The following is a 23705-nucleotide window of genomic DNA, read 5'->3' as shown; positions in this document are numbered from 1 at the left end:
TGAAATCCATATTGATTAATTCATGCACGCTGTGACTTGGTATCTAATTCTTTCCTTTGTCAGCTTGCTGGAACTGGAAGAAAATATCTGATCTTATTCCTCTGCTGGAATGATTTTGACATGAATTTTTAACAGCAAGACCTTCACTTGTATTTACTTGCAGGACCAATGTTTTAGTCTCTAACTCTGGCATGCCAGCAGAGATGATTAATTTCTATTGCTTTTTGGGACAATAAAAGGACTCCAGTGAAGCTCTTCTAAATTGGAAGGATTTTCCCCATTATTTTTTGTTCTTAATGCAGCAGCTGGTTTATATTTGAATTTTTTTTGTTGATTTTTTCTGTAGCCACAAGGTGAATCCTTTCCTTTGTTGTTTGCAGGATTATCAGCAACTTGCTGATGGATATTTCTGCCTGTGCCTGGTAATGACCCAACAACCAGGCTACACCATTTGCACTATCAAACATCGACCATGTGCTAATTTCTCCCCTAAAATTCTGGTGGAGCCATGAGCAAAGGTGTAATTTAAACCTCCCTCATGCAGCTGTGAGACAGGAGTATATTGTGTGTGGAGTTTTATATAGAAAGAGGGCTCACCTGTGGGGAACCAGTGTTTACAATGATTACATTTAATGATGGCATCCTGGCAGAGTTTTCTGTGGAAAGCACAGCAGGAATTCCATCTGGGAAAGAGCTCTGGCATCTCCAGCAGAGTCCAGGCAGAACTGAGATACCTTAAGGCCAAAATCACAATGTGAAATCACAGAAACCAGGTCAAAAATGTTGGAGATCTCTTTCATTGAGATGATCCAGGGATAAAGTTTCCCCCTTTTTTAGCAGACTATATGAGAGGTGGATATATGGAGAGTGTAGTTCTTAAAATGAAATCAAGAAAGGAATTCCTGCATAGAATGAAAGAATTTGCAGTCAATACTCCAGATGAGCATCCTGAGATGTTTTCCTCTCCCATCCATTGTCACTGCCTTTAAATGGCTTATCCAGAGCTGCAGGTTCCACTCAAGGAGCTCTGTGCCTGCAGAAAATGGGAATTTCTGTTATTAAATTCACAGCTTTTCAAAGTTTACACCTTGCAAACTTGTACAGAACTGATAAAAGTCATTCATTTCTCCAGACATTCAGAATTCTGATGGCCTGCAGCAAGAAATTCAAGAATTTCAGAGAGATTGGCTTGGAAGGGACATTAAAATTCATCTCACTTCCACTGTCCCAGGTGCTCCAAGCCCAAAGTCCACCCTGCCTTGGACACTTCCAGGGATCCACAAATCAATTTTGCTCCCACCCCTTTTCTGCTCCATCTGCATCCCAGTGCTCCCAGTAAGGTTTTCCTGTTGATCACAGTTATTCAGCAAATGACAAATGACAGCAATGTCACTTCTAGGGGGTTGATATCACTGCCAGCCCAGAAAAGCAGGATCTGAGCTTTTGATTTGTCATGTTTCAATAAACCACTGCAGTGGTTTAGCTATAAAAAGGAATTTAATACAAGCAGACCAAACCATCTTTATCATATTTTGTACACAGTCTACCAAAGCTGCAAACTTTTGCAAGACAGAATTATTTTAATGATTATATTAAAAAGCTCTTCTCTGGGGAAGTATCTCTCTCTCCTACAGATGTGCTAAATAAGCAACATTTCCTCATATTTGTAAGCAATTCCAGTGAAAGTTCTTTAAAAGATGATCTGTTGGCATTCTGGCTGTAAAACTGGGCTGTGATCTGCTTTTTTTTTTTTTTTTTTTTGTGTCTTACCCTCTTTAGTAGATGTGGAATGGTTGAACTATTTCTACAGAGCTATGGGAAATGATTTGGTATTGCTGCTCCAGCTAATCATTATTCACATATAAACTGCCCATTTACTGTTTCTCATATCCAGTTTTGGAAGAAAATATTGATGATGACACCCAAAATAACTTGGCAAGGCTTTGAAGAAGCTCTGCAAATCTATTACAGAGATGAATTGCAAAAGTGAGGTGCAGTCACTAGCCATGCCAAGTGAATGCCAATAGATAAAGTTCAGGTGAGGATTTCTCAGTTTCAATCTTTCCAGGAAGTTTGTGCATGGTATTGGGAGCAAATTCCTGATTCCTGGTTTTTACCATTGTGGAATAGGAAGAAACTGAAGTCCTAGAGTTGTGAAAATGGAAGGAAAATATTACTAACCACTTCAAACAACAGAATTCTCTGTTGTGTTCAGGTAAAATCTGCCCTAAACCAGCCAGGAGCCGTTTGAGAACTGAATTAACAGCAAATCATGGAAAGGTCTTGCAGTGGCTGTGTGAAAAGCAGCACTGGGGAATTTGGGATATCAGGAGAGAAGAGCAGGGCTGTGAGCCTGAGCAGCAGAAGAAAGGATGCAAGGTGAGTCCAGGCTCACATCTGTACAACCCTGGGCATTTAAAATGTGTCATCATGGATCAGGCAAGGGGAAGCACAGCAAATTCAGCCCAGCCTTCCATAAAAACCCAGCTGCCCATTCCCTGCATGCCCAGGAACAAAAAAAGAAAAGCCATTTCTATTTAAAAAACCTGAGAATGCCTCAATGCATCAACACTCTGCAAAGACTGTCTAAAAATCCAGAAAAACAAAGGATTAGACAAAGGCAAATAGTTGTGATGTCTTTGGCTTGGAAACAGCAGCTAAATGGTTACAGTTTTATAATTTCTTAATCCATTTTACCACATCTACAACTTAATTTGCCTTGTACAGACACAGCAAAAGCTTCTGTTTTCCTTCTCCTGATATTTTCTTTTCTTTTCTTAGGGCTTTGCCATTAAAGCCTCTTTAATCTTTGTAGATAAATCTCCAGGTTTTCAATTTTTTTCTCCCTCTGAAGACTTCAGCTGTCTTAATTCTTTACATTTCATTGTGTTTAAATATTTTAGACAATTTGAAGCCCTATTTATAAATGGATATCATTAAGATTAGGCTCTAATAAGTGCTAATCTTTTCCTCCAACCAGGGAGATAAAGCCTGTCTTAAACCTGAATGGCTTAAAACAAGTTCATTTTTTTTTTTTTTTTTTCATCCTCACAAAGGGAACAAATAAAACACTACCCAGCAGCTGAATTCACTGGAAGCACTGGAGATTATCCTCCCATTTATTACTGTTTTTTTCCTTGTAAAAGTGATTTTTCTTGGAGGTACCATCCTGCTTTGCCTTCAGACGTGCAGGCTGCAGGTCACAGAGCCTGAAATGTGGTAATAAAACCTGAAAATCACCTGGCCTCACCAAAAAAACCTTCCAACTTGGCTCCAATTTTGGATAATTCTGGTTGGGTTTTAGGTCAAGCAGGGCCAATAAAGGCACTGTGTGTTTTTAACTCAAGGCACAAATGAATGGCCTGGTCTGCACAGCTCGAGGTGAGCAGCATCTCTTTTCATCAGGGGATGAAAGTATTTCAACTATTTAAGTATTAAATAGTTTTAATACTCTAGACCATCCTAATTGGGAATCTGATGGGACTAAAAATAAAACATCTCCATCTGATTGGTAGCTGTCATTCCACATGTACCTCTGCAGCCAAAATCAGGGGAGAAAGAAGGAAAACAAGGTTCTTGCTTTATGGACAAAATAGAGCAAATAATTCACAACTAATAAATATCACAATCTCCTCCTGAGAACTAAAAATATCCCTGCATTTATTGGAAGTGTATTTATTGAAAGTCATCAGGTAAGTAAAATGATGTTACTTCTATTTCTTGCCTGCTTATAAGAACAAGAAGTTCCAGAGCAAATTTAAAGTTCATTTCCTGCAGATCCTGGTTTATGAGATTTTAAAACTGGTCTTTGGTAAATGGTCATGAAAGTGGAATTTGAACTGCAGGAAAGTTTGTGGGAAGTGACCAAAAGCAGCTTGTGGAAAAATTAAATTATATTTCCTGATCTTTCTTCATTCCCAGGATTAAGGTAGCTCATAGTCCTGCAAGCTCAGAAATTTTGATTTGGAAGCTCACCTGAAACAAATGGGATTGCAAATCAAAGTAGGAATGTGGGTTGGTACAAGTCCCTAAAAGCCACTCTTGGTCAGACACCTCTGTGCTCAGGAGTTCTAACAGTGACTGTGAATACAGAGCTCCAAAACCAGTTTACAAATATTTTAATATGCATGAAAAGCCCCACAAAGTTAATAAATCTGGTTTATTTTTGTCAGGAGCCGTATGAGAACAAAGGAAGAGAATGGCAACAGGAACACAGAAGGTTTATAACTTACAGTACAACTCCACCAGATGGATCTGAGTTGAATTTCAGTTCTTATTTTCCTTAAAAACTTTACATTAACTTCCAATAAAAGTGACTCTGGGAGAAATCAGGCAAGCACTGCCTTCTTTGTGCAATCTATATTTGTGAAAGCTGATTGCAAAAATAGGGAATTATGTTTATGAAAATCAGATCTTGGCAAATGAAATAAAAAATGCAACTGAGCATTGGAGGAGACACATAAAATGGCTGAAAGTTAAATAATCTAATTATAAATATGATGATGTAGAGAATGCCAGCATCAAATCCTGCATGACTTCATCTCCCATGCATGGAAATCTAAGGGGACAAACCTCAACAAAAAGGCTCTTGATGCTCTTCCAGCTGAAGTACTCGATCCAGAGCTCACAAATTCAGTATGAATCATTTAAGTTTTGGATGCTGTGTGCCAATTTTCCTGCAGGAAATTATCTTACATCTAAAATCATATTTTTCCTAGCAGGAAGTTCATAATTAAAATTAGTCTTGAGTATTGTAACATAATTTATGTGGAATAGTGTATTGCCTCTATTTTCTTTGCAAATATAGATAAGTATCCCATGTACAATGGGATGCCTTTCAGTAAGGCATTATTATGGAATATTGAAAATTGTATTCATCTGGTTATTAAGAACATGATTTTCCTAGAGGGAAGAACATGTTACAATGCTACAAAACAATACTCCAGGTAAGGTCCAGAATACAGAATTTTTTCAGGTTGATTACACATTATACAAACTACTTGTGTTCCTTCTCAAGATCAAAAAAAATCCATAAATCCATATGTGTTTCCACAGGCTCTCCACTCAAATTACCTTTCAGGGTAAAAAAAAAAAAATCTTGAAAACTGTGCTGTAAACCAGGATGATGAAGGAAAATTACAGCCAGACAGATTATATAGTGAAGAAAAACTGTGCAAGTTATTGTGTGCCTCCTAGCCTGAATACATATGGGACAAATGCAAATTTACTCAATGAAATACAGATTAGAGTGCATAAATTTCAAGCAGATAATACTTTATCCTTATTAAATCCTGGCTTGGATCATGGAGTGCTTTTTCCTGGAACTCCAGCTATTTTTTTTTTTTGTGGAAGATGTTTATCCCCTAAAGGAGCATCAATTATAAATAACGGTCAAGCCATCAAAATTGGAAGGACAAGGCTGGAAGCAAATAAACTGCAAGAATATAGCTGATAAAAATTTGAATATTGCCATGTACTCCAGCTCTCCTTTGAGGGGGTGGCATGGGAATTATCATTTATTGGCAGAAACATAAATAAATACCTGGTCTGGAAGAGCCAAGGTGATGCACAAATCTACAGGTGGGCATAAATAGAATTTGTGTGAAAAATTAAACATCACAAGGATGTTTAGCTCTGTGGTCCTGAGCACTAAGTAAAGGTTAGTGTGGATAATGGGATAATTTGTAAAAAAAAAAGCCATTTGAAGCCTCCAACTCAGCAAGGTTGATTTAGATTTTATTTACTTAAAGCTCGGTACTAAATGAGCAGGAACAGCAGATTGCTTCCTCCAGAGCAGTGAATAAATAACACAATGAAGAAAAACCATAGAAAAGCCTGGATTTAAAGCAAACAGGGATGTTTGAGAAGTTTGGGAATAAAGGTTGGAAAGAGTGACAGGAAAAAGGTGTTATAAATGAGAAACAAAGTCTCAATATTCAGCAAAATTTAAATTGGTTTATTTTATATAGGCAGAGCTGGGGAAAATGTGAGGGGTCACAGCCACTCCACACTTCCACCGAATTTGGTTTGCAGCTCCCTTTTTATAGGATGGTTTACTTGTAGTAATCAACAATTGTTATTGTTTATTGTAGTAATTCTGCAAGGTAAGCAGTGGTGGGCAAAGAAACTTCCAAACTTTATGGAACAGCTCTGGGGACAATTGGTCATGGAACCATTTGGTATTGGGAGATAAAAAACCGAAATGGGACGTGTGATCTGTAGCAAATAGTTTGTGATTGATCACACAAAGGCAGGAAATCTGATTCTGCAAAAAAAACCCTTTCAGACTATGGAAATTTTTTATTTTTTTTTTTTTTTTTTGTTTTACAAACTGGCATACACAATATTCATAACAGAGGGATTTAAACTGAGTGGGTTTAATCACATATTTCCCTTTATCAGGTCCATATTCTTTTCTTATTTTTAGTATTCCGGTTTATACAAACCCCAAAACTTCTGTGATTAACACGAATCATGTATCAATTATCACAAGGCAATGGTTTTAAAGGCGGGTTGAGATCAGGAAGGAGCTGCTCCCCTGAGGTGCCCACAGAAACTGCGGCCGCCACAGCCCCGGCAGCGCCCAAGGCCGGGCCGGGAGGGGCCGCCAGCGACAAGCGGAATGTGTCCCCGCCATGGCAGGGATGGCGCTGGACGATCTTTAATGTCCCTTCCAACCCGAAATATCCCGCGATTCTGTGATAAATAAAACTCTGCCCTCAGCCGAGCTCCGCGCCCCCCGCACGGAATCGTCTCTTCCCTTGTGTCCCCCCACCCGGCGGTGCACAATGGTCGCTCCCGCGCTGCCATGGCAACGGCGCCGCGCTCGGGGACTGAGGGGCCGGGTCCGGAACCGAGACCGAGATCGGGACCGGGAACGGAACGGAACCGGGAACGGAACCGGGAACGGAACCGGGAACGGAACCGGGAACGGAACCGGGACAGCCCCGCCGGGTGAGCCTTGAGCTCCCCCCGGCTCCGGGCGGGCTGAGTTCCCCTCAGGAGCGCAGGCTTCGCGACCCAGGAGCGCTGGGGAGGTGTGAGTTGTGTGAATGTCCCCGAGCCGCGCGGCTGTGCCGCCCCTGGCGCTGCTCTCTATTGCCCTGGCAGCTTTTAGGTTACAATTCCAGGCAGTTCATTCATCAGGCTTGAAAATACACCCGAACAACAACACCGCTTTACTTGATTCTACATTTAATTCCTGCCCATCCCTGTGCTCTGCTCTGTTCCCCAGACCCATCCCAACCGGCCTTTGAGAGGCGCTTTAAAGGCAATTAAAACTGTTGTTTTAAGGTTATCACCTGTTCTGTTATTTATGGCCCCACCTGTTATTTATCACTCATGGATTATTAATTACCCCGTGTGTTATTTATCACCCCAGCTGCTGGGGGTAGGGCAGTGGCTGTAGTTCCATAGTGTGGGTAAGAGTTTTTCTCTTGAGAAATGGGCTCTGTAGGGGTTTTCTATTTGAAGTTTGGGGTTTTTTTCTGGTGTTTTAATTTGTTTGGTGTTTAGTAGGCTTTTAATGGACCATCCTGCTCGTGGCCTTTGTGTTAGAAGTTATTTATAATATAACTGAAATTTCAATTTTTGGTTAAGTTTTAGTGGATTGACTATGCTTTTTCCCCCTTAAATGCTATAATTTTTTTCGCTTAACTAAACCCCAAGCAATTTCAAAGACGATACCCCAATAGAAATAGGTGTTGGATTTGCAGAGTTACCAAGATAGTGCATCTTTCCAGAGCACGATGGAATTTCAAAATGTGGTAAAAGCACTTAGGGAAAGTGACATTTAGCTGTTTTCATATTGTTTTCCTGTTTGCTTTCTGTGGTGTTATACATAGAAATGGATAATTGGTTTAAAAATAGAAAGTAAAGTATGAAATGGATGTTGGATATGGAGAATATGAATTTATTCTGAAAGGCTGGGATGATTTTAGCAAACCTGACTTAAAGTGTGTGATGTAGTTTTTTTTCTTTGTTATATTTTAAATGTTATTCTTTCTCCTCTTTCTTTAAAGTAGTTAGCATGAAGTCAAACATTTGGAAGGACCAGAAGTCTCAGTCATTACAATTAACAGCAAATGGATGGGGAGTGATGCTAAACAAACCCTTTATTGCACTTGAAATAAATCTTCAAAGGAAATAGTTTGGTTTGAATTATTGGTTAGTGGCTGGAGCTCAGTGTGGTGTGAAATCCACGTTCATGGTGTTGATAATTGGATGGGAGCTGTTGCATAGACAGTAGCATCCCCTTGGATTTTATGGGTTTATTGATGTGAGGGAGCTGTTGGAATTTACTCTGCCCCAGTTCAACTCTTGTAGTGTGAAATAAGCTACACCCATCTTCAGCTCTCTCTGAGTTCTAAACTGTCTTTAAATTGATGAGGAAGAGGTTTGTGCTAAGCTGGGGTACAGGCTGTGTGGAATTGGGGTTTATTTAGCTCTGTGCTATTTAAAGTTGACTCAAACTTCATTTAGCCCAAACAGCAGTTTTTGTTTTGTTACTTTTTTACTGTGCATCTATTATCAGCACAGGGGAACCTGCTGGAATGATGAAATTTGAGCACCAGTGTGGCAGAGGAGCAGCAGAAAGGATGTGGCTAATTAGTGCTTGATTTATTTATGTTGATGAGCTGCTTTAGTGTTTGCCTCACTGGCAAATTGTGATGCCTATTAGAGAGAGAAAAGGGATTCATTAAACAAAAACCAGGCACAAAGGGGGAGCTCCTCTGTGTATTTAAATTCCATTTCTTTTTTGAGGACTCTGAGTTTTTGAGGATTTTGTTCTTGCTTTTGCTGCACTTCCCTGGCAGCTCAGGGATATTTCAGGATGCCCTTCAGGCTCTGGGAGTGCATTTCCCCATGGGGTTTATTTAACTTTCTTCCAGTCTCAGTGTTGAACAGTTGTTTTTATCCCACACAGGATTATGCTGTTCAGTGAATTCCTGTATTTTCTCAGAATAATTCTATGAGTTGATCACTATCTTTATCCTGTTATCTACAACTTGATGCTGTTTTTTCCCCACTCAGTGTTCCTGAAAGTTTGTAGGGCTTTTAATGTCTAATATTCTCACACAGCATCTCTGATATTTATCTTTGATATTACTGATATTATTTTTAAGTTATCCCTTTAAATATTTGCTTTCAGTGGAATATGTTAAAGTTAACTCATATAAATGGTACTTTTTTATTAGCTGCTTTCCCTCCTTGAGCTTGCTCAGCTGACCTGTGTCATTTTCCTCTTTTTTTACTATAAAATAGCCTCAAGGCCACCTCAAATCCAATGTGTGACCTCCTCCTGTCCAGATCTACTGGTTCCATTTGCCATGAGAAAAACTTTATTCAAAATTAATAAAATCATCTTTTCCCCTGGAAAGTGAAAAAGGATTTACTGATTTGAGATGATGTTAGAATTGAGTGCTTGGGTTTTCTGACACAATAAGAAATATGTTTTGTGCACAGGTCTGATGCTTTGTCAGCACTGCATTTTTGGTTCTGTGGCACCAGGTGTTTTAACTTGCAGGTGCCATTGAGGTGTTTGGCCCCATGGGTGGAGATATTTGGGCACATTTTATTTGTATTAATCCTCAATTTCCATTTGGGATATTTCCAATCCTCAACTTCTCCTTTTCATTCCCTAGGTCCTGCTCTCCCCTGGCAGCTGAGATCCAGGAGCTGCAGAAGAATTTCCCAACACCCTGCCAGCTGTGAGTCTCTGCACTGTCAGCTTTTGTTTCTTTTTCATGTGCATGCTAGCAGTATTTTATTTTACAACCTGAGTAAAAAAAAAAAAATATATATATATTCTAAATACCACTGAAGTCTTGAGAGGTGGGATTAACTCTGCTTTGTGAGTGATTGTGTTCCTTTGTATCAATTAGTCTGTGACAGAAGGAATTCATCTTCCCAAACCCAGTGAGATGGTTTGACTTCATAGCCATTGGTACAATTTTCTCCTTCTTGGTGATTTCCATGGGTTTGGTTCAAGAAAGCTGTGGTTTTAATATTAATCTGCTTGCACTGAACTTTAGGGAATTGCCCAAATGAAACAGCCAAGAAAATCTTTTCCCTGGTATCATAAATGTAATAAAAAGGTTTTTTTTTCCCCAGTTAATTGATTTTGAGTTGCTCTAGGATTTTATTGGCACTTCATATAAACAAGTTTTGTGCTCCATTTCCCTCTATATATGAATATTTTTGGATGTGTAATGAGTTTTTTTTACTGTTTTAATTTCAATCAAATTCCCATTTCAACAGGTTCCTAACTGTAGATCATTGGAATTCTCTTTTCTAGGAAAAGTTATACTGGGCATCATGAATGTCAATGATTTTGTAATTCTCCCAGGCTCAAAAGCTGGAACCTCAGTGAGATTAAAAACAAAGTAAGTGCATTCTGATTGGGATTGAGATGTGTTTTCCTAATTTTTAGTAAGTTTTAATGCAACATTAACTAGAAGAGTGCAAGAGCCAGAAGAATTGTGATGTGTTTCTTTTCTGGCATTTTCCCTATGCTTTCATCCACAAGCCTTTGTTTTCTCAGGCTTTAATCTTCCTGATTAAGTTAGAGGTTTTATAACCCTGTGAATCTACTGGATAATACAATTGTACTAAAGAAATCAGGGAATTGTTTATTTGAATAAAATTAAGCCCTAAACCTTCCTGAGTTCAGTTGTATCAGTTTTATGTTGGAATTTGCATTTGACCTGTCCTAAATTTTCCAGAGCTGTTTTCAGTCCTGCTGGGAGACAGATGAGGGTCATGGCTGTAAATGACAAATTTTCCAACTTCTGTTTTTCTGCTTTAAACTTCTTCAGGTGCCTTATTCACTTCCAGGTGATTTCTAATGAGCATTTCACTCTTTTCTCCAGAACTGTCAAGGAATTGCAGTTGGAGAAAGCACAGTTAGAAACAGAAAACAAAGAGATGGAGAGGAGATTATGGCAGCTGCAGTCAAACATGAGCAGAGAAAAAGAAGAGAGGAGGTAGGTTCAGTTTCTTTTTGGAAAATAAGTTCAATTTCCCTTTAGAAAAAAGGAATCCAATGAGATGCTCCCACATGGGATCTCTTGAAGAGTTTGGAATTCACAATTTTATTCAGTCTCCTCTCTCCAGTCTTTCATTCCAATGGTAAACTTGCTTCCCTATGATTTGTTAATTTTCAACTCTCATATATTTGATCTGTTTTCCTCATTTATTTCCTCTTTTCCTTTTTTCCACTGACTGGATTTGTCACCTTAGTTTTCAAGCAGAAGAGAGAGTGGTTTCTCCACACCCTTGTTTTATTCCTGAGGTTCCTGCAGAGGATGCTGCTGTTATTTTTGCTTTGATCCCCTGTGTGGCTTCCTGAAGAAGCATCTTCTGCATGATGGCAAACAAGGCTTGGAACCAAGCACAGTGCAATGAAACAAATGCTGGGGTGAAGTTTAAATCTGAGTCACTCTCAATGTTGGCAAATTCCTGCAACAGCTGCTTCCTTTTCCTTGAGTTTCTGCCTGCTCTGCTTTGTCCCTGGGAATGCAGATGCCTTGGATTTGGATCCCTGGGTGCTGCTGAGGCCCTGCTGTTGGCAGCTCTGTGAGCATTGCCCTGAGCTGCTGGGGCAGTGCTTTCAGGTGGTGTGTGGCATTTTTGTGTCCATGTTAGTCTCACAGAGCTGTTCTTGGTTTGTTCTCAAGGCCTGCAGACCCTGATAGGGCTGTTTGATGAGCTCTGAGCACAGGAGGCTTTGGCATTTGCACCACTGGAATGGTTTGGGCTGGAAAGGATCTGAAAGTTCCTGCATTTTGAGCAGTGCTGGATGAAATCCTGGAGTAAACTGGGACAATAAAGGCTCACACAAAATGTACTTCTGTTTTTATTCTTCTGAAACCAGCCTTTGAGACTTGATAAGATTTTTTTTTTTTGTTTTAAGTTTAAAAACTTGGACCAATTTAATGCTTTAAAAAGAAGTACTTTCTTACACATTTGTAGTATTTACTGCTATTAAAGTAGACACAAAGCAGGTTTCAATGGAAGGGACTACTTGTGCTTTGGGGAATTGATGATCCTACAGACAAGATTTTTATTTTTGTGATGTTTTGTTCATATTTAACAAGCTGAAGAAACACATTTTTTGCTTCCCTTGCTTGCAAAGGCCTAATTTTGAAGTTTTTTCTTGTCTTGCTTTGTAGGAAGTTAGGTGCTTATCATTGGAAATCTGGGCAGGCAGGACTACTAAGGACCACCCAAGCCCAAGTTGTGGCACAAAATAATGAAAACAGAAAGAAGGTAGGAAACCATATTTGCAAGTGAAGCTGTTTAAAGTAAAACAAGATTTAGAACTGGATTTATGCTGCAGAACATGAAAAGTTCAAATCTTGTAAAACCAAAAGGTTAATTTCCATCTGAGTAAAATTCCTGACTGCTTATTTTTCTCTGCCAAGCTTCTGATTCCTTTTGAGCTGGAGGAACATCAAGTTTTGTTGGGTGATCTGCTGGGTTTTTAGTTGCAATAAACAGCAAATTATCACTGCTCCTACAGATTTAATCCTGTAAGAGTGGCACTGGTAGTAGTGGAAGTCATCAGGAGCCTGTCCTTTGGCTGCCTGGTGCTGATCTGAAATACTGAAAGGCTTTGGGTGCAAATTCTCTGCCTTCACAGATAAAATAGACCACAGTTTTTCTTTAACTCAATTTTATTGCCTCTTGTTCTAGGAGATCCTTGCTTAGACCTAAAAGAAGGGGTGTAGAATTTTCCTGCTAAATCTTTGGAAAGTCTGTTTTCAGTGTGTACAAGTGGGGTGCTTATTTTCCTTTGGAAAAGTCTGTGGCAATTTTTTTTAAACTGCCAGAAAATGAGAACTTCAATAAAATTGCTTCCTTGCCTTTGAGAAGAGAGGATCAGAATGAAAAGATTTTCTTTACTCACCTCTTTCCCTTCCCCCTTCTCTGAAACAAGGAACTCAGAGCTGTTGCTGCCTCAAATAGTTCAGGTTTCAGCAGGGGTGGCTGAGGAGATAAAAGGGCAAAATTAACAGGTGAATGAGGGGTAATGAAGCTGTGGGATGAACACTGTTTGCAGGGGAAAACTGAGAAGCAAAAATGCTGCAAATTATTAATTCCTGGGATGTTAGATCATGGAAGGATCATGTGGACAACAGTTCATATCTGGGGAGGGAAACTGGTCCTGGGTTTCATGGCTGTCATGAGCAATACATGGGATTTTCTCTTTAAATGCATGCCCTGCTATTTCCCTAAAAATAATTTTCCTTCTGTACAATTTTCTCTTTATTTATGATCATTAGAACCTTATACAGATATATGTAAATATTCTTTCTCTAGATTTCTCCAGAGAAAGTGAAGTTGAGAATACTCAAGAATGAAATTCAAGGTAAAGATCTTTCTTAATCAAATAAAACTTGAACAAACTTCTGATAGATTATTGCCTCTTAGAGGTTGCTTCAATTAAACAATTAGGAAATCAGAAAGTGGAACACTGGTTTGGTTGAGGTTTTTGTTTTATTCCAGAGCCAGTGAAAAAAACAGTGAAGCCTGAAAGAAGAAGTGTTGTAGCTCATGAAAAATTGGGAGTGAAGGGGATGGCCTGTGGACAACCTAAAATGAAGAGTGGGCTGCTGGTAAGTAGATGGTTTAAAAATAGCTCTCAAGCAGCACAGTTTAATGTGTGAAGGTTTTTGTGTCAGTATATAAACACACATTTTTCTTTTGCTCTCTGATGGTTACTTAGGGCCCATAAAGTAAAGAGAAATTTTACAGACTGATCTCCCTGAGTGCAAGGAAACAGATCAAATGGTTATCAGAAGTGTGACCATTTCTTTAACTGGTAACAGTTAAAGAACTTATTTAAACTGTTTTTTTATGAATTTGCTCAGTATGTAGGCATGGCTGAAAGAAAGTGTTCCTTAACTAAGGAACACTTCTCTGTGATTGAATAAGATGTATGGTTGCAGGAAGAGGGAGCAAAATTAAGTGGTCCATGAATGTTTTGTCATTTTAAATCCTTAGATAAAGCTCAGGGCTCATGTTGAATTCTGACTGCTTTCCAAGCTGGCACCTCGTTGGCTGTGGTAGAGTGAACATTTCTGTTTAATAAGGGTATTTTTAATTTTAGCAAGTAGGAAATAGGAATTACAAATAGGAAATAAATAATAAATAGGAAATGCAGCCTCCAAAGTGTGGTGTCACCTCATACAATTCAATTTTTAAAGTAACCAATGTGAATGGAGAAGTTCCACTCTTGAATAAGAGAAGAACACTTTTATTCTAAAAAAGTGTAATCTCAGAGAGATCACCCTCTTCCCCCTGTAATACATGGTGATTTATTTCCATTGTTTTATTCAACCAGTTGGTGCTGCTAACCCTCAAAAGGAGCTGATAATTTGTGCGTGTCTTTGGGGGAAAAAATAACTGCGGATTTGGGATTTAAGGTAACTTACCAGGGAGATTTTGCTTCACGGAACAGAGAGCACAGCGCAGTCCCAGCCGCGCTGTGTTTCGTGTTTTGCAGCGGTTTTAGGGAGCGGTCCCGGTTCGGTCCCGGTCCCGGGTGTGCTGCCGCAGTGCCGCGCGTCGCCGCCCGAGGGCGCTGCGCCCCCGCAGGACGCTGGGGCCGCTCCGATTTCGGGGATCCCGCACCGGGAGCGATGGAGCCCGGGCGGGGATAACGGGGCGACAATCGGCGGGGATCCCGCACCGGGAGCGATGGAGCCCGGGCGGGGATAACGGGGCGACAATCGGCGGGGATCCCGCACCGGGAGCGATGGAGCCCGGGCGGGGATAACACCTTTAACAGCCTCCATTGGCTGCTTTGGCAAAGCACAGGTGCCACTGGATGTACAACCAGTCCCTGCATCATTTAAAACATAAGGCAGGAGAAAAAAAGGAGTTGGGAAAACAACCTGCTTCTGTAGGGGTGCTGATATTTGCCTCTCATTACACTCTGCCTATACCTTTGCTGCTTTGAACAGGTCCCTCACTTGGAGAATTTTCCCCATAAATACATCAATTATTTTGTGGTTTCGCTTGATAATCATCCAAGAGTTGGTAATGAAAACCTTCCACAGTAATTTTCTTTGTTCTAATAAAGGTTGAAAAATCACTCAAGTCCCAGTGTAGCTTCTGGACTGCAGCTCCTTTTGTAGATGTTTCCAGTCACTCATCAATTCCAGTTTGGACTTTCTAGAGTGTTGTTTTAATGGCTATCCCAGTTAGCCCCTCAAATGACCATTTTCCTCTTGCTGACCTCTCCAGCTGTGCCCCTGTCCACTGAGAAGCTTCAATAAGCAGCTCTTCATTAGTAAAGCACATAGCTCATAAATCCCTTTAAATGAGACATGCTGCATTAAATGGCTCATTTAATCCCTCCTGTACATGGGATGTGGTGTCCATGGCTTTATATCCAAACTATGGGATGTAGGTGTCCATAACCACTGCTCTCTGATACCAGAAACCTTTAAAAGTAGGGGGTTTGTGTCTGGTAATAAAAACTTTTGTCTGTCTTACTTAGCTTTTGATAGACCTTTGCAGTTAATTGTGAGCAAGATCACATAAAATGAGAGTGATCTTGATTACCAGGTAGTTCAGCTGAGCCCAGAAAATGGAGTGCTGCAGTTCCACACTGGCACAAAGAATGTTGCTGCTAGTCAGAAATGCTTTGTCAGTAATGTTGTGGAACTGATTTAGGAGCCAGCCTCAGAACCAGCCTGTGCAAACCTTGGGAAGCAGGACAAAGGATTGTTGCTGAGTGGTGCCTTTGAGGAGAAGGTGTCTGCAAAGTCTTTTCAGGATGCTTTGCTTCAGTGGAGGAAAGGAAGAAGTGATCCTGGAGGAGATCCATGTGCCAGTGGGGTCCCATCAGGTATGGTTTGTATGATTTAGTGACATTTTAAATACAATTGGAGCCATTTGGGGAAGTTAGATTTTAGATTAGTGAAGGCAGATATTATGTGAAGCTAAGAAAACCCATTTTATTCTTTCTCAGAGTGCCTTTATTAATAACAATTACCTCTGAAGGTTTTTTTGAATGATGTGCAGAGTATTTAGCTGAGTTTTTGTAATGTTCTCTGCCCCCTGTCCCTGTACCTTCCCATGGCTTTGTCTCACGTGGCACTTCAGCATGAGCTGAAAACATAAAACCAGTTTTAAACTCAGGCAGGGAATGTGCAGGGCTCAGGGTTTTGTGTGTTCTACCCAAGTACATTTTCTGCTTGCCTTCCACAGGCTCTTAATATTTCTTTGTCCCAATGAAAAGCTGCAATCAGCTGAAGTATGTATGGGAAAACATGGAAAATTCCTCTGGTCTGATTGGATTTGTGCAAATCCAATCTGTGTCTTGTTTCTCTAGTCCATGGATGGTGGTTTTTCTGTGGCTTTTTGTACAAAATAATATTAAACTGATTTTTTTTTTTCTTCTTTTCTGTGGGATTTTCATCTGTAGAGTCATGGCTTTCTATCTCCCCATTCTTTCTATGGCTCCAGTGTAGTAATCTATAATAAATAAGTTTTTTTTTTCTGGCTGCCCCATTACTGCCTGTGTTCTGTAAATATAATATTGCTGGCCATTTAAATTTAAATGAACAAATGTGATGTTCATTCAACAATAATGTAGGTAAAGAGCAAGTTTATAAGCCTAAACAGCTGTATTTATTTTTTTTTTATAATTCTGCCAGAACCTGTGGGGGTTTGTGAGGTGCAGACCAATGTTACTGCTCTGAAGGAACCCATCCATGTAGAATTCCAGAAGGATGGCCTGAGCTACATGGAGAAACTCTTGCTGAAGAAATACAGAAGGTATTGTTGGATTTGCTGCTAATGAAAGAATTCAGAAATACTGAATGAACAAAAATCCAGGTGAAACTTTGAAAATATTAGATATAATGTCAAGAGTTAAGAGGAGTGTATACTGGAGGCTTTTTAAAAAATAAAATAATGATTATAATTAGACTTAATCACTTCATAGTTCAGAATTCCTGCAGAGTGAATGCCTACAGGGATTCTCTTTGCTATCAGGTTATTGTAGAATTTGAAGATAGGTTTTGGTATTTGGTTACTTGATTTTGGGGCATTTGCTACAGGAGTTTTATAGAGAAGAAATCTTCAGGAATCTTTTATGGACATCAGAGTTGTTTTCTGAGTTTTTGAAGAGCAAAGTCACCTCAATGAAATTAGGAGGAGTTAGTTAATGCTGCTGCAGTGAATAGGCTGGTAGAGTTTGTTGTGGTGTTTTTTTGGTTTTTTTTTTTTTTGTGATATATTTAAAAATATTAATTTTTAAGAATGATTTTTATTTTTTTTTCCTATTTCAGAACTCCTGTTGATCAATTTTTTGCAAGTTCCATGAAAGATTCAAGACCTGTGCAAGCCCTGAGTGTTCATCAGGCTGGGGCTGGAGGAAGGGGACAAGGAGAAGATGATGATGATGGCATTGAGGAGTTAACAGGTATAACAGATTTATTCCATCTAAAATACCTTTTCCTTGAGATTTTTCCCATGATTGCTGAATGTTTCCACTCTTAACCAGCCCCTGCTAAAAGCAGCAATAATAAAAAGGAGAAAAATTGTGGTTTTTCATAATGAATAAAAATGTTGCATTTTTTGTGTGCTTTGAAGAGGAAAAACTGAAATGTGTAAAATTATTTGTTTCACAGATGAAGAAGTGAAGAAATACTGGGCATCTGTTTATAGAGTGGAGGAATCCAACACTGTTTCTGAAAATACAGAATCCTCTTTGAAAATTGAGTTCCTTGATGATGTGAGTTCATAAGTCTCAATATTGAAATGATTTGTTCAAGTCTTGATCTGTTAAATATTTAAAAGCAGCAACAGTTAAATAAATTCCAATAAGGAAAAACATTGGTGCATTGTTTGTTTTCCATACAAATATGGAAAATTGATTGTTCCAAAAATTCCCTGTAATTTTTTTCTGTTGTGTTCAGGGACTTGCACTATATGAGATTTATACCCAAATAAAGTTTGGCAGCTTTTCAGCACTTTTAAATTTTTTTAAAATTTGTTTTTAAAATTTTAATCTGTTGCTGCATGTGGGTCTCTATTTATTGTCTTTTATTCAGTCTCCTACCAATGATTTGGAAGAATCTTCCCATTATTCAGTGGAGGAAACTGGAGATGTGGGGATGAGTAAACAAGGAGAAACTGACCCATGTGGAAGGTATCAAAAATGGAGATTGTGTGGGGAGGAGAGGAAATAATCCCAAATTTGGGGTTAGTTTCTAAGAAATGGGAGCTGTTCTTTGCAGGCAGTTACATTTAAGTGTACACTGTTTTAAAGTCACTAAGGAATATTAATTGCCTGTAACTAGAGAGGCATCACTTTGAAATCCTGACCCATGTAAGGTGCAGTTCTTTGCATTTGCCTGTCCTGAATTTTAGTAAAATTTCTTTTTTCTGAGCCTTTACCTCACCAGGAGCAGGAACTCACATGCAGATTTTACTGCTGATCTGTGCTGTGATATTCTTACTTAAATAATTCCAGATAAAAACAATAACTGATACATCTGCAATTCTTCTGATCTCTCAGCATTTATTTCAGCAATTGTGACCTGGTTTGCTTTTTTGTGTTCTGGTCTTTTCCCCTTCCTGTATCAAAGCTCTGCATTTGCAGACCAGAACAACACAGAAATAGCCCCTTAAAAGAAATGGGGATAATGGGAAAATCTCCTTTCCATTGAATTTCCTTAGCCAACACTTAATAGTTTTTACTTTTATCTCTCAACAGCAATCCTGTTTCTCCTAAAGAAATTTCTCAAGGTAAATGTGAAAATTTATTAAGTTCTTTGTTGAAAATATGTAAATGTGTTGAGTTTATCATTCTCTTGTAGGATGGGATAGTCAACTACAGTGGTCTGAAAAATAATTCAAGTATGTACCATTCCCTGGGCTATCACAATTTGATTTGATTAGTTTGATGGGATGTGTAAACATTGTGATAAACACGTATAACAAGGAAAACCAACTCAGAGAATCATTCACAGCTGGATGGATTTCAAACCTTTTAATGCTTTTAAGGAAATTTTATTAGATTTCCCTGATTGCCTTTCTTCAGCTTTAATGGTGATTTTGTATTTTGAGTTAATGAAGAAAACAGTAGATTTGGAGGTGATAATTAATATTCATTTCCATTACAAATCTTGCCATTTTCATGGGTTTGTTGTACTCTTACAGAAAAACCAATTGTCTGCAGTGATCTTGAGATAAATGCAATGCAGGAGGAGAGCATTGAGCCAAAGGCTGGGGGAACATCACTGAGCTCCTGTGAACTTCCTAAGGAAATCTCTGACCTCACTGAAGGAATGAGCAAAGATCTCCTTGGGGCTGAACTAAAGAACAGCAGAGATCCCCTGGAGACAGAGCTGCAGAAAAGCAGGAGAGAGCCCCCAGAACTGGGCAGTGCCTGCACTAGCCAGAGTTTGGGCTTGCCTGTAATCACAAAACCTTCAGCAGTAAGAGATGATGATTTTAATTGCTGAATAGATTAAGGATGCTGCTTTATCTGTTTCATATTTAGGGGATTGTCACTGCCTGCCATATTTGGTATGTAGGGGATGAAAGCCTCCACTTTGTGTTACCAGTTTGCTGTTAATGTTCAAAAAAAGGAAAAGAGACCAAACTAGTCTCAGATCTTTTAAAAAAAGGTGTTGGAGGAACAGATCTTCCCATATTTGTATTAACAGTACTTCAGCTCTTGCCTGTGTGACCAAAAAATGGTGCTCAGTCTTATCTAACAAATTAGTAAGATCTTCATTTGCTGAAAATAAAACTAAAAGCAAAAAATGATAGAAGAGGTTGGGATGTTGGAGTATTTATTAAATAGTGATCACCTTCCTTTATGTACCCAAAAGTGAACACAAAGCAAATCTGCTTTTCATGTCCCCAGTGAAAGAAAACACTCAAACTCTCATAACATGAGAAGTTTTTAAGATTTTAAAGCACATCTTGAGCCAGAACATTCTCCTCCTGAATATCTATTACAGCTGGCTGTCAAAATCAGTCCAAGTTCTATGAAATTAACATTTTATTAATCTAAATTTGTAGGGACAACTTTATAAAGTTGCCTGTTTCTAATCTCTCTTTTATTCAAGTTACAGGATGTAGCCAAAAGACAGAAATGTGGTTCTACATCATATCAGGGACTGGAAGGTTTCTTTGTTGTAGGTGCAAACCCTAAACAAGAAAAGCTGGAGGCACCTTCTTCCCTGGCTGCTGCCTCCAGCCCTAGGAACAAGAGCATCCCTTTTCCAGGTACTGTTGTGGGAATAAATCCTCAATAATATACATATTTATCACCATTTTTTTCAGTTCTTTCATCCAGCTTGCTGTAAGAGTCACCTCAGGCTGACAGTTGTGCCACACAAGTGATGATGGGCAAGGAGGGAATCTAGTGCTATAAATGTATATAATTATTTATATAAATATATCCTCTAAGAATAGGGTCCCATGAGGTTCCTATTGCTTTTCATGGTGTGTATGAAACAACATGTGAACATGATTAATCTGATCAAACACATCACTTGAAATCAAGTTTTTAGTCTGTTATATATCTGTAAAAAATGTGTTGCATGGCTGCTTTAATTCACACATTAAATGCAGCAAATACAGGAAAAATAAATGCACATTAACACAAAACCTGCAAATAATTTCCTCTAATCATGTTTGATTCCAGGAGATGGGCAGTGGGCCTCTGAAAGGAGCTTAAGTGAATATGCTGATGCCTCTGTAGTTCAGGGTGTTCTGGAAAGTCAAGGGAACAGAGGTGCAAGTGCTGAACAGGCTGCAGGGAGCCTTTCTCCTCTGATGGCAGCATGGGTGCCATGGTCAGGTAGGGACAGCCACACTTCTGAGGCCCTAATTAGGTTAATTGTAGTTGTGTAAAATGGAGACACTCTGAATTTGTCAATTTTACATCTTATTTTGTGTATTTGGTGTTTTTTTTATTTGTGAGAATAGGCTTTGAAGTTAAAAATTACCTCTTTTCAGCTATTGCCAATAATTCTTTTTTTTATTTGGCTTGGTTTCTGCTTCTGCTGCTGCCCTTTTATTCCACTCTTAGTTTGAATATTTAGAGAATAAGCTCTCCAGAAGAAGTTCCTGTATTTGTGTGTGTTGATAGTCTCTGGTACAATTTGGGAGTGATCTAATAAAGGTTTTCTTCCTGCTACTGATGATATGAACTCCAAGAAACAGGGACATGAGTAGTAACTGTATCTGCACTTTTGTTACCTTTCTCAATTTCAACCATCTCCATCCTAAGAAATGTAGCTCTACATTATTTCTCACATCATGAGCAAGCAGCTTGACATTTTAATTTAAATAATGCTGTGTGCAGAAATCAAAGCTGTCAATTTTGAATCCCAGGAAAATATTGGAAAGGGTCTATATTTTATTCATGTTAGTTTAAATTTAAAAAAAAAAGGAACCAAACTTTTGAGCTTTCTGCAATCATTCAGTGTTTGCCCTCACACAAAATTTGTGGCATTGTGCAGAATATTTAAATCATGTATTTTTTTTTTTTGGAAAGGTACTTCTGAAGTATGAAGTGGTGAATTGATAGTTGTTAATAAAAAAGTTACAAATATATTGAGAAGTGCAATCTTAATTTGTAGTGATATTTTTCATCAGCCAGAGTTGGTTTGAAACTTTTAATGGCAAATTTTGTCAATACTTTGAATTTTTTTCAAGCTGATGATGGAGATACTGCATCTTTTTGTTCATATTTGCTCCTAAAACATTTCAGGCCCTGAAAATAATTCCAACTTGACTTATGAAGATGAAACCTCCTCCAGCAGAGCCTGGGAGAAGATCTTTGGAAATGCAGATTTCCAGAACACCCTGGAGCTGAAAGATCACGACACATTTGATATTTTTGGGTAAGTTCAACTTGCCTGGGTGTGTTTTTATGATATTTTAGGTTATTCAAGATGCCAGCTATGTCAGAACTGAAATAAAACCAGCCCCAACTCTCTAATTGTGCATTACCTGCTAATTACAAATGTCAGCATGATCTTGGTGTTCCAAGCCCCTTTTCAGGCAGCTCAGAGTCAGAACTGAGGGATATATTCTGCTGTTCAGACCCCAAATGATAAATTTGGGGATTGTGGGTTTTTCAATGCATCAGCACTGAGATTTGAGGGAAATCTCAAAAATCATCTGCATTCTTGGGTTGTAAGAAGTTGTGAGCAGATGGGTTAACAACCTCTAACTCACCATATATTTATTCTGCCTTGGACACTGAGATGACTGAAAACAAAAGTTCCTAAAGTTCTGTGTCTCACTGGATTTTTACTGGGATTTCAAGCAGCAAGAGGAGCACTGAAGTGAGCTCCATGCTGTGTGATTAGAGCTGATTCAGAGATCTGTAACAAAAACTGAGGGCAAAGCTGAATTAGAGTAGCTTGTACTGACACAACCTCCAGTAAAAGCTATTTTTGTGCCTTTTAGTTCAACATATGTGCACATATGTCAGCAAGGCTTAAAGCAGAGACCTTGGGGAGTTGGAGGTGCTGGAAATCACTGGGGTGTGTTTCTTTTAAGGGACTGGGAGGAAAGCCAAATGGATTCTGAGGAAGCAATTCTGGAGGACAAACAGCAGGTTCTGGCACTGCAGTGAACATGGAAAGCTCAGTTCAATCTCTACCTTTGTATGGTTCAGCACCAAGAAGATCAAGAGGTGTTTAAAGTGCTGCTCAAGGCATCATTTACCAAGGAATATTCTGTCAAGTTTCCATTAAAACTTTTTGAAAATACCTTGATTTGGTTTTTATTACTATGAAGAAATAATAGAATAAAAGAAAACTGCTCTTGTGCTGCTATTTTTAGGATGGTTTTATTTATTATTTTAAGTTCAATATAAGTTTTCTTGCCTGCAGGTGGAATTTTGTGTCTCCAAATGGGGTTTTGTGTTGCCAAGCTGGAAGGTGCCACACCAGGGGTATTAATGAGATTAAATTGGGATCTATGTATGATCAGGTTTGTGGTGAGGAGTCTCTAAGGTCAAAACCATTTTGTCACATGTTTTAGAAGGAACTTGCACCTTGCAGAATAGAATTTAACAGCTTTCCACTGTATATTTAACTTTTCCTGCCACACTCCTTTCTTCCTAACTCCAGCAGGGAGCCCAGACCAGCAGCAAACCTTTGCTCAGAATCAACTGGGAGTGAATTCTTTCTTTTCCTGCTCCAAAATTCCAGTTCAGAGGGATCTGTGTCCAGGCAAATCCAGCTGTGCTGTAAGTTACTGCCTTACAGGCCTTTGATAATTAAAAGAACAAAGAAGAAATGCAGTTTAAATCATCCTGGGTGGCTTTAATTTTAAAAAACAGCCCCAACTGTTCCTTTTGAGCTTGCTGTATTTGTGTTGTATAAAAAGCTTTTTTTCTTCCTGCACCCCAGAATGTGTAAGGTTTAATACAATTAGTATAATTTCTGGAAAAAGTCATTTGGCCAAAGTGATGCTTTGATGTAAAGAGGGTTTGGGGACTTTCTGCTCTCTTGTTGAGGAGATGCTTAATTGTACCCAGTAATTGAGTGGCTTTGAAATTACCTAAATGGTATCTTTTGCTGACATCTTTAGGATTCTCAGACACAGCAGCTGGCTTAGCTTTAAAGTTTTTTTCCCTTCATGTGCCTGACTTTTTCCTTCTTTTGTTTCCCCCACTGTGGGTTCTAAGGGAAACTCCCTCCTTCTCCCCT

General features: G+C 39.0%; 1 protein-coding gene across 1 annotated transcript; it reads left to right on the top strand.

The window, feature by feature from the left end:
• The first annotated feature begins 9594 nt into the window (after window positions 1-9594).
• ZBBX (zinc finger B-box domain containing) lies at window positions 9595-22826 on the top strand. The gene is made up of 17 exons (XM_079315331.1): window positions 9595-9710; window positions 10298-10385; window positions 10872-10985; window positions 12174-12270; window positions 13324-13372; window positions 13510-13619; window positions 15685-15859; window positions 16671-16791; window positions 17307-17440; window positions 17649-17752; window positions 18072-18169; window positions 18737-18768; window positions 19183-19460; window positions 20100-20259; window positions 20681-20836; window positions 21752-21884; window positions 22549-22826. Exons 2-17 carry the CDS (start codon window positions 10318-10320, stop codon window positions 22622-22624), a joined length of 1905 nt encoding a protein of 634 aa, XP_079171457.1. The 5' UTR covers window positions 9595-9710; window positions 10298-10317; the 3' UTR covers window positions 22625-22826.
• The last annotated feature ends 879 nt before the right edge of the window (window positions 22827-23705 follow it).

This window comes from Erithacus rubecula, assembly GCF_903797595.1.
Source record: "Erithacus rubecula genome assembly, chromosome: 11".
Taxonomy (NCBI): Eukaryota; Metazoa; Chordata; class Aves; order Passeriformes; family Muscicapidae; genus Erithacus; species Erithacus rubecula.
The sequence above is the reverse complement of the archived record's forward strand: the minus strand, read 5'-3'. Positions and strand labels throughout refer to the sequence as shown.

Bases quoted from the DNA above. Each gene is read 5' to 3' on its own strand.
- ZBBX (XM_079315331.1), top strand. From the start codon at position 10,318: ATGAATGTCAATGATTTTGTAATTCTCCCAGGCTCAAAAGCTGGAACC. The intron at 13,620-15,684 runs GTAAGTAGATGG...GAACTGATTTAG, and splicing joins AAATGAAGAGTGGGCTGCTG to GAGCCAGCCTCAGAACCAGC. The intron at 21,885-22,548 runs GTAAGTTCAACT...GTTTCTTTTAAG, and splicing joins GACACATTTGATATTTTTGG to GGACTGGGAGGAAAGCCAAA.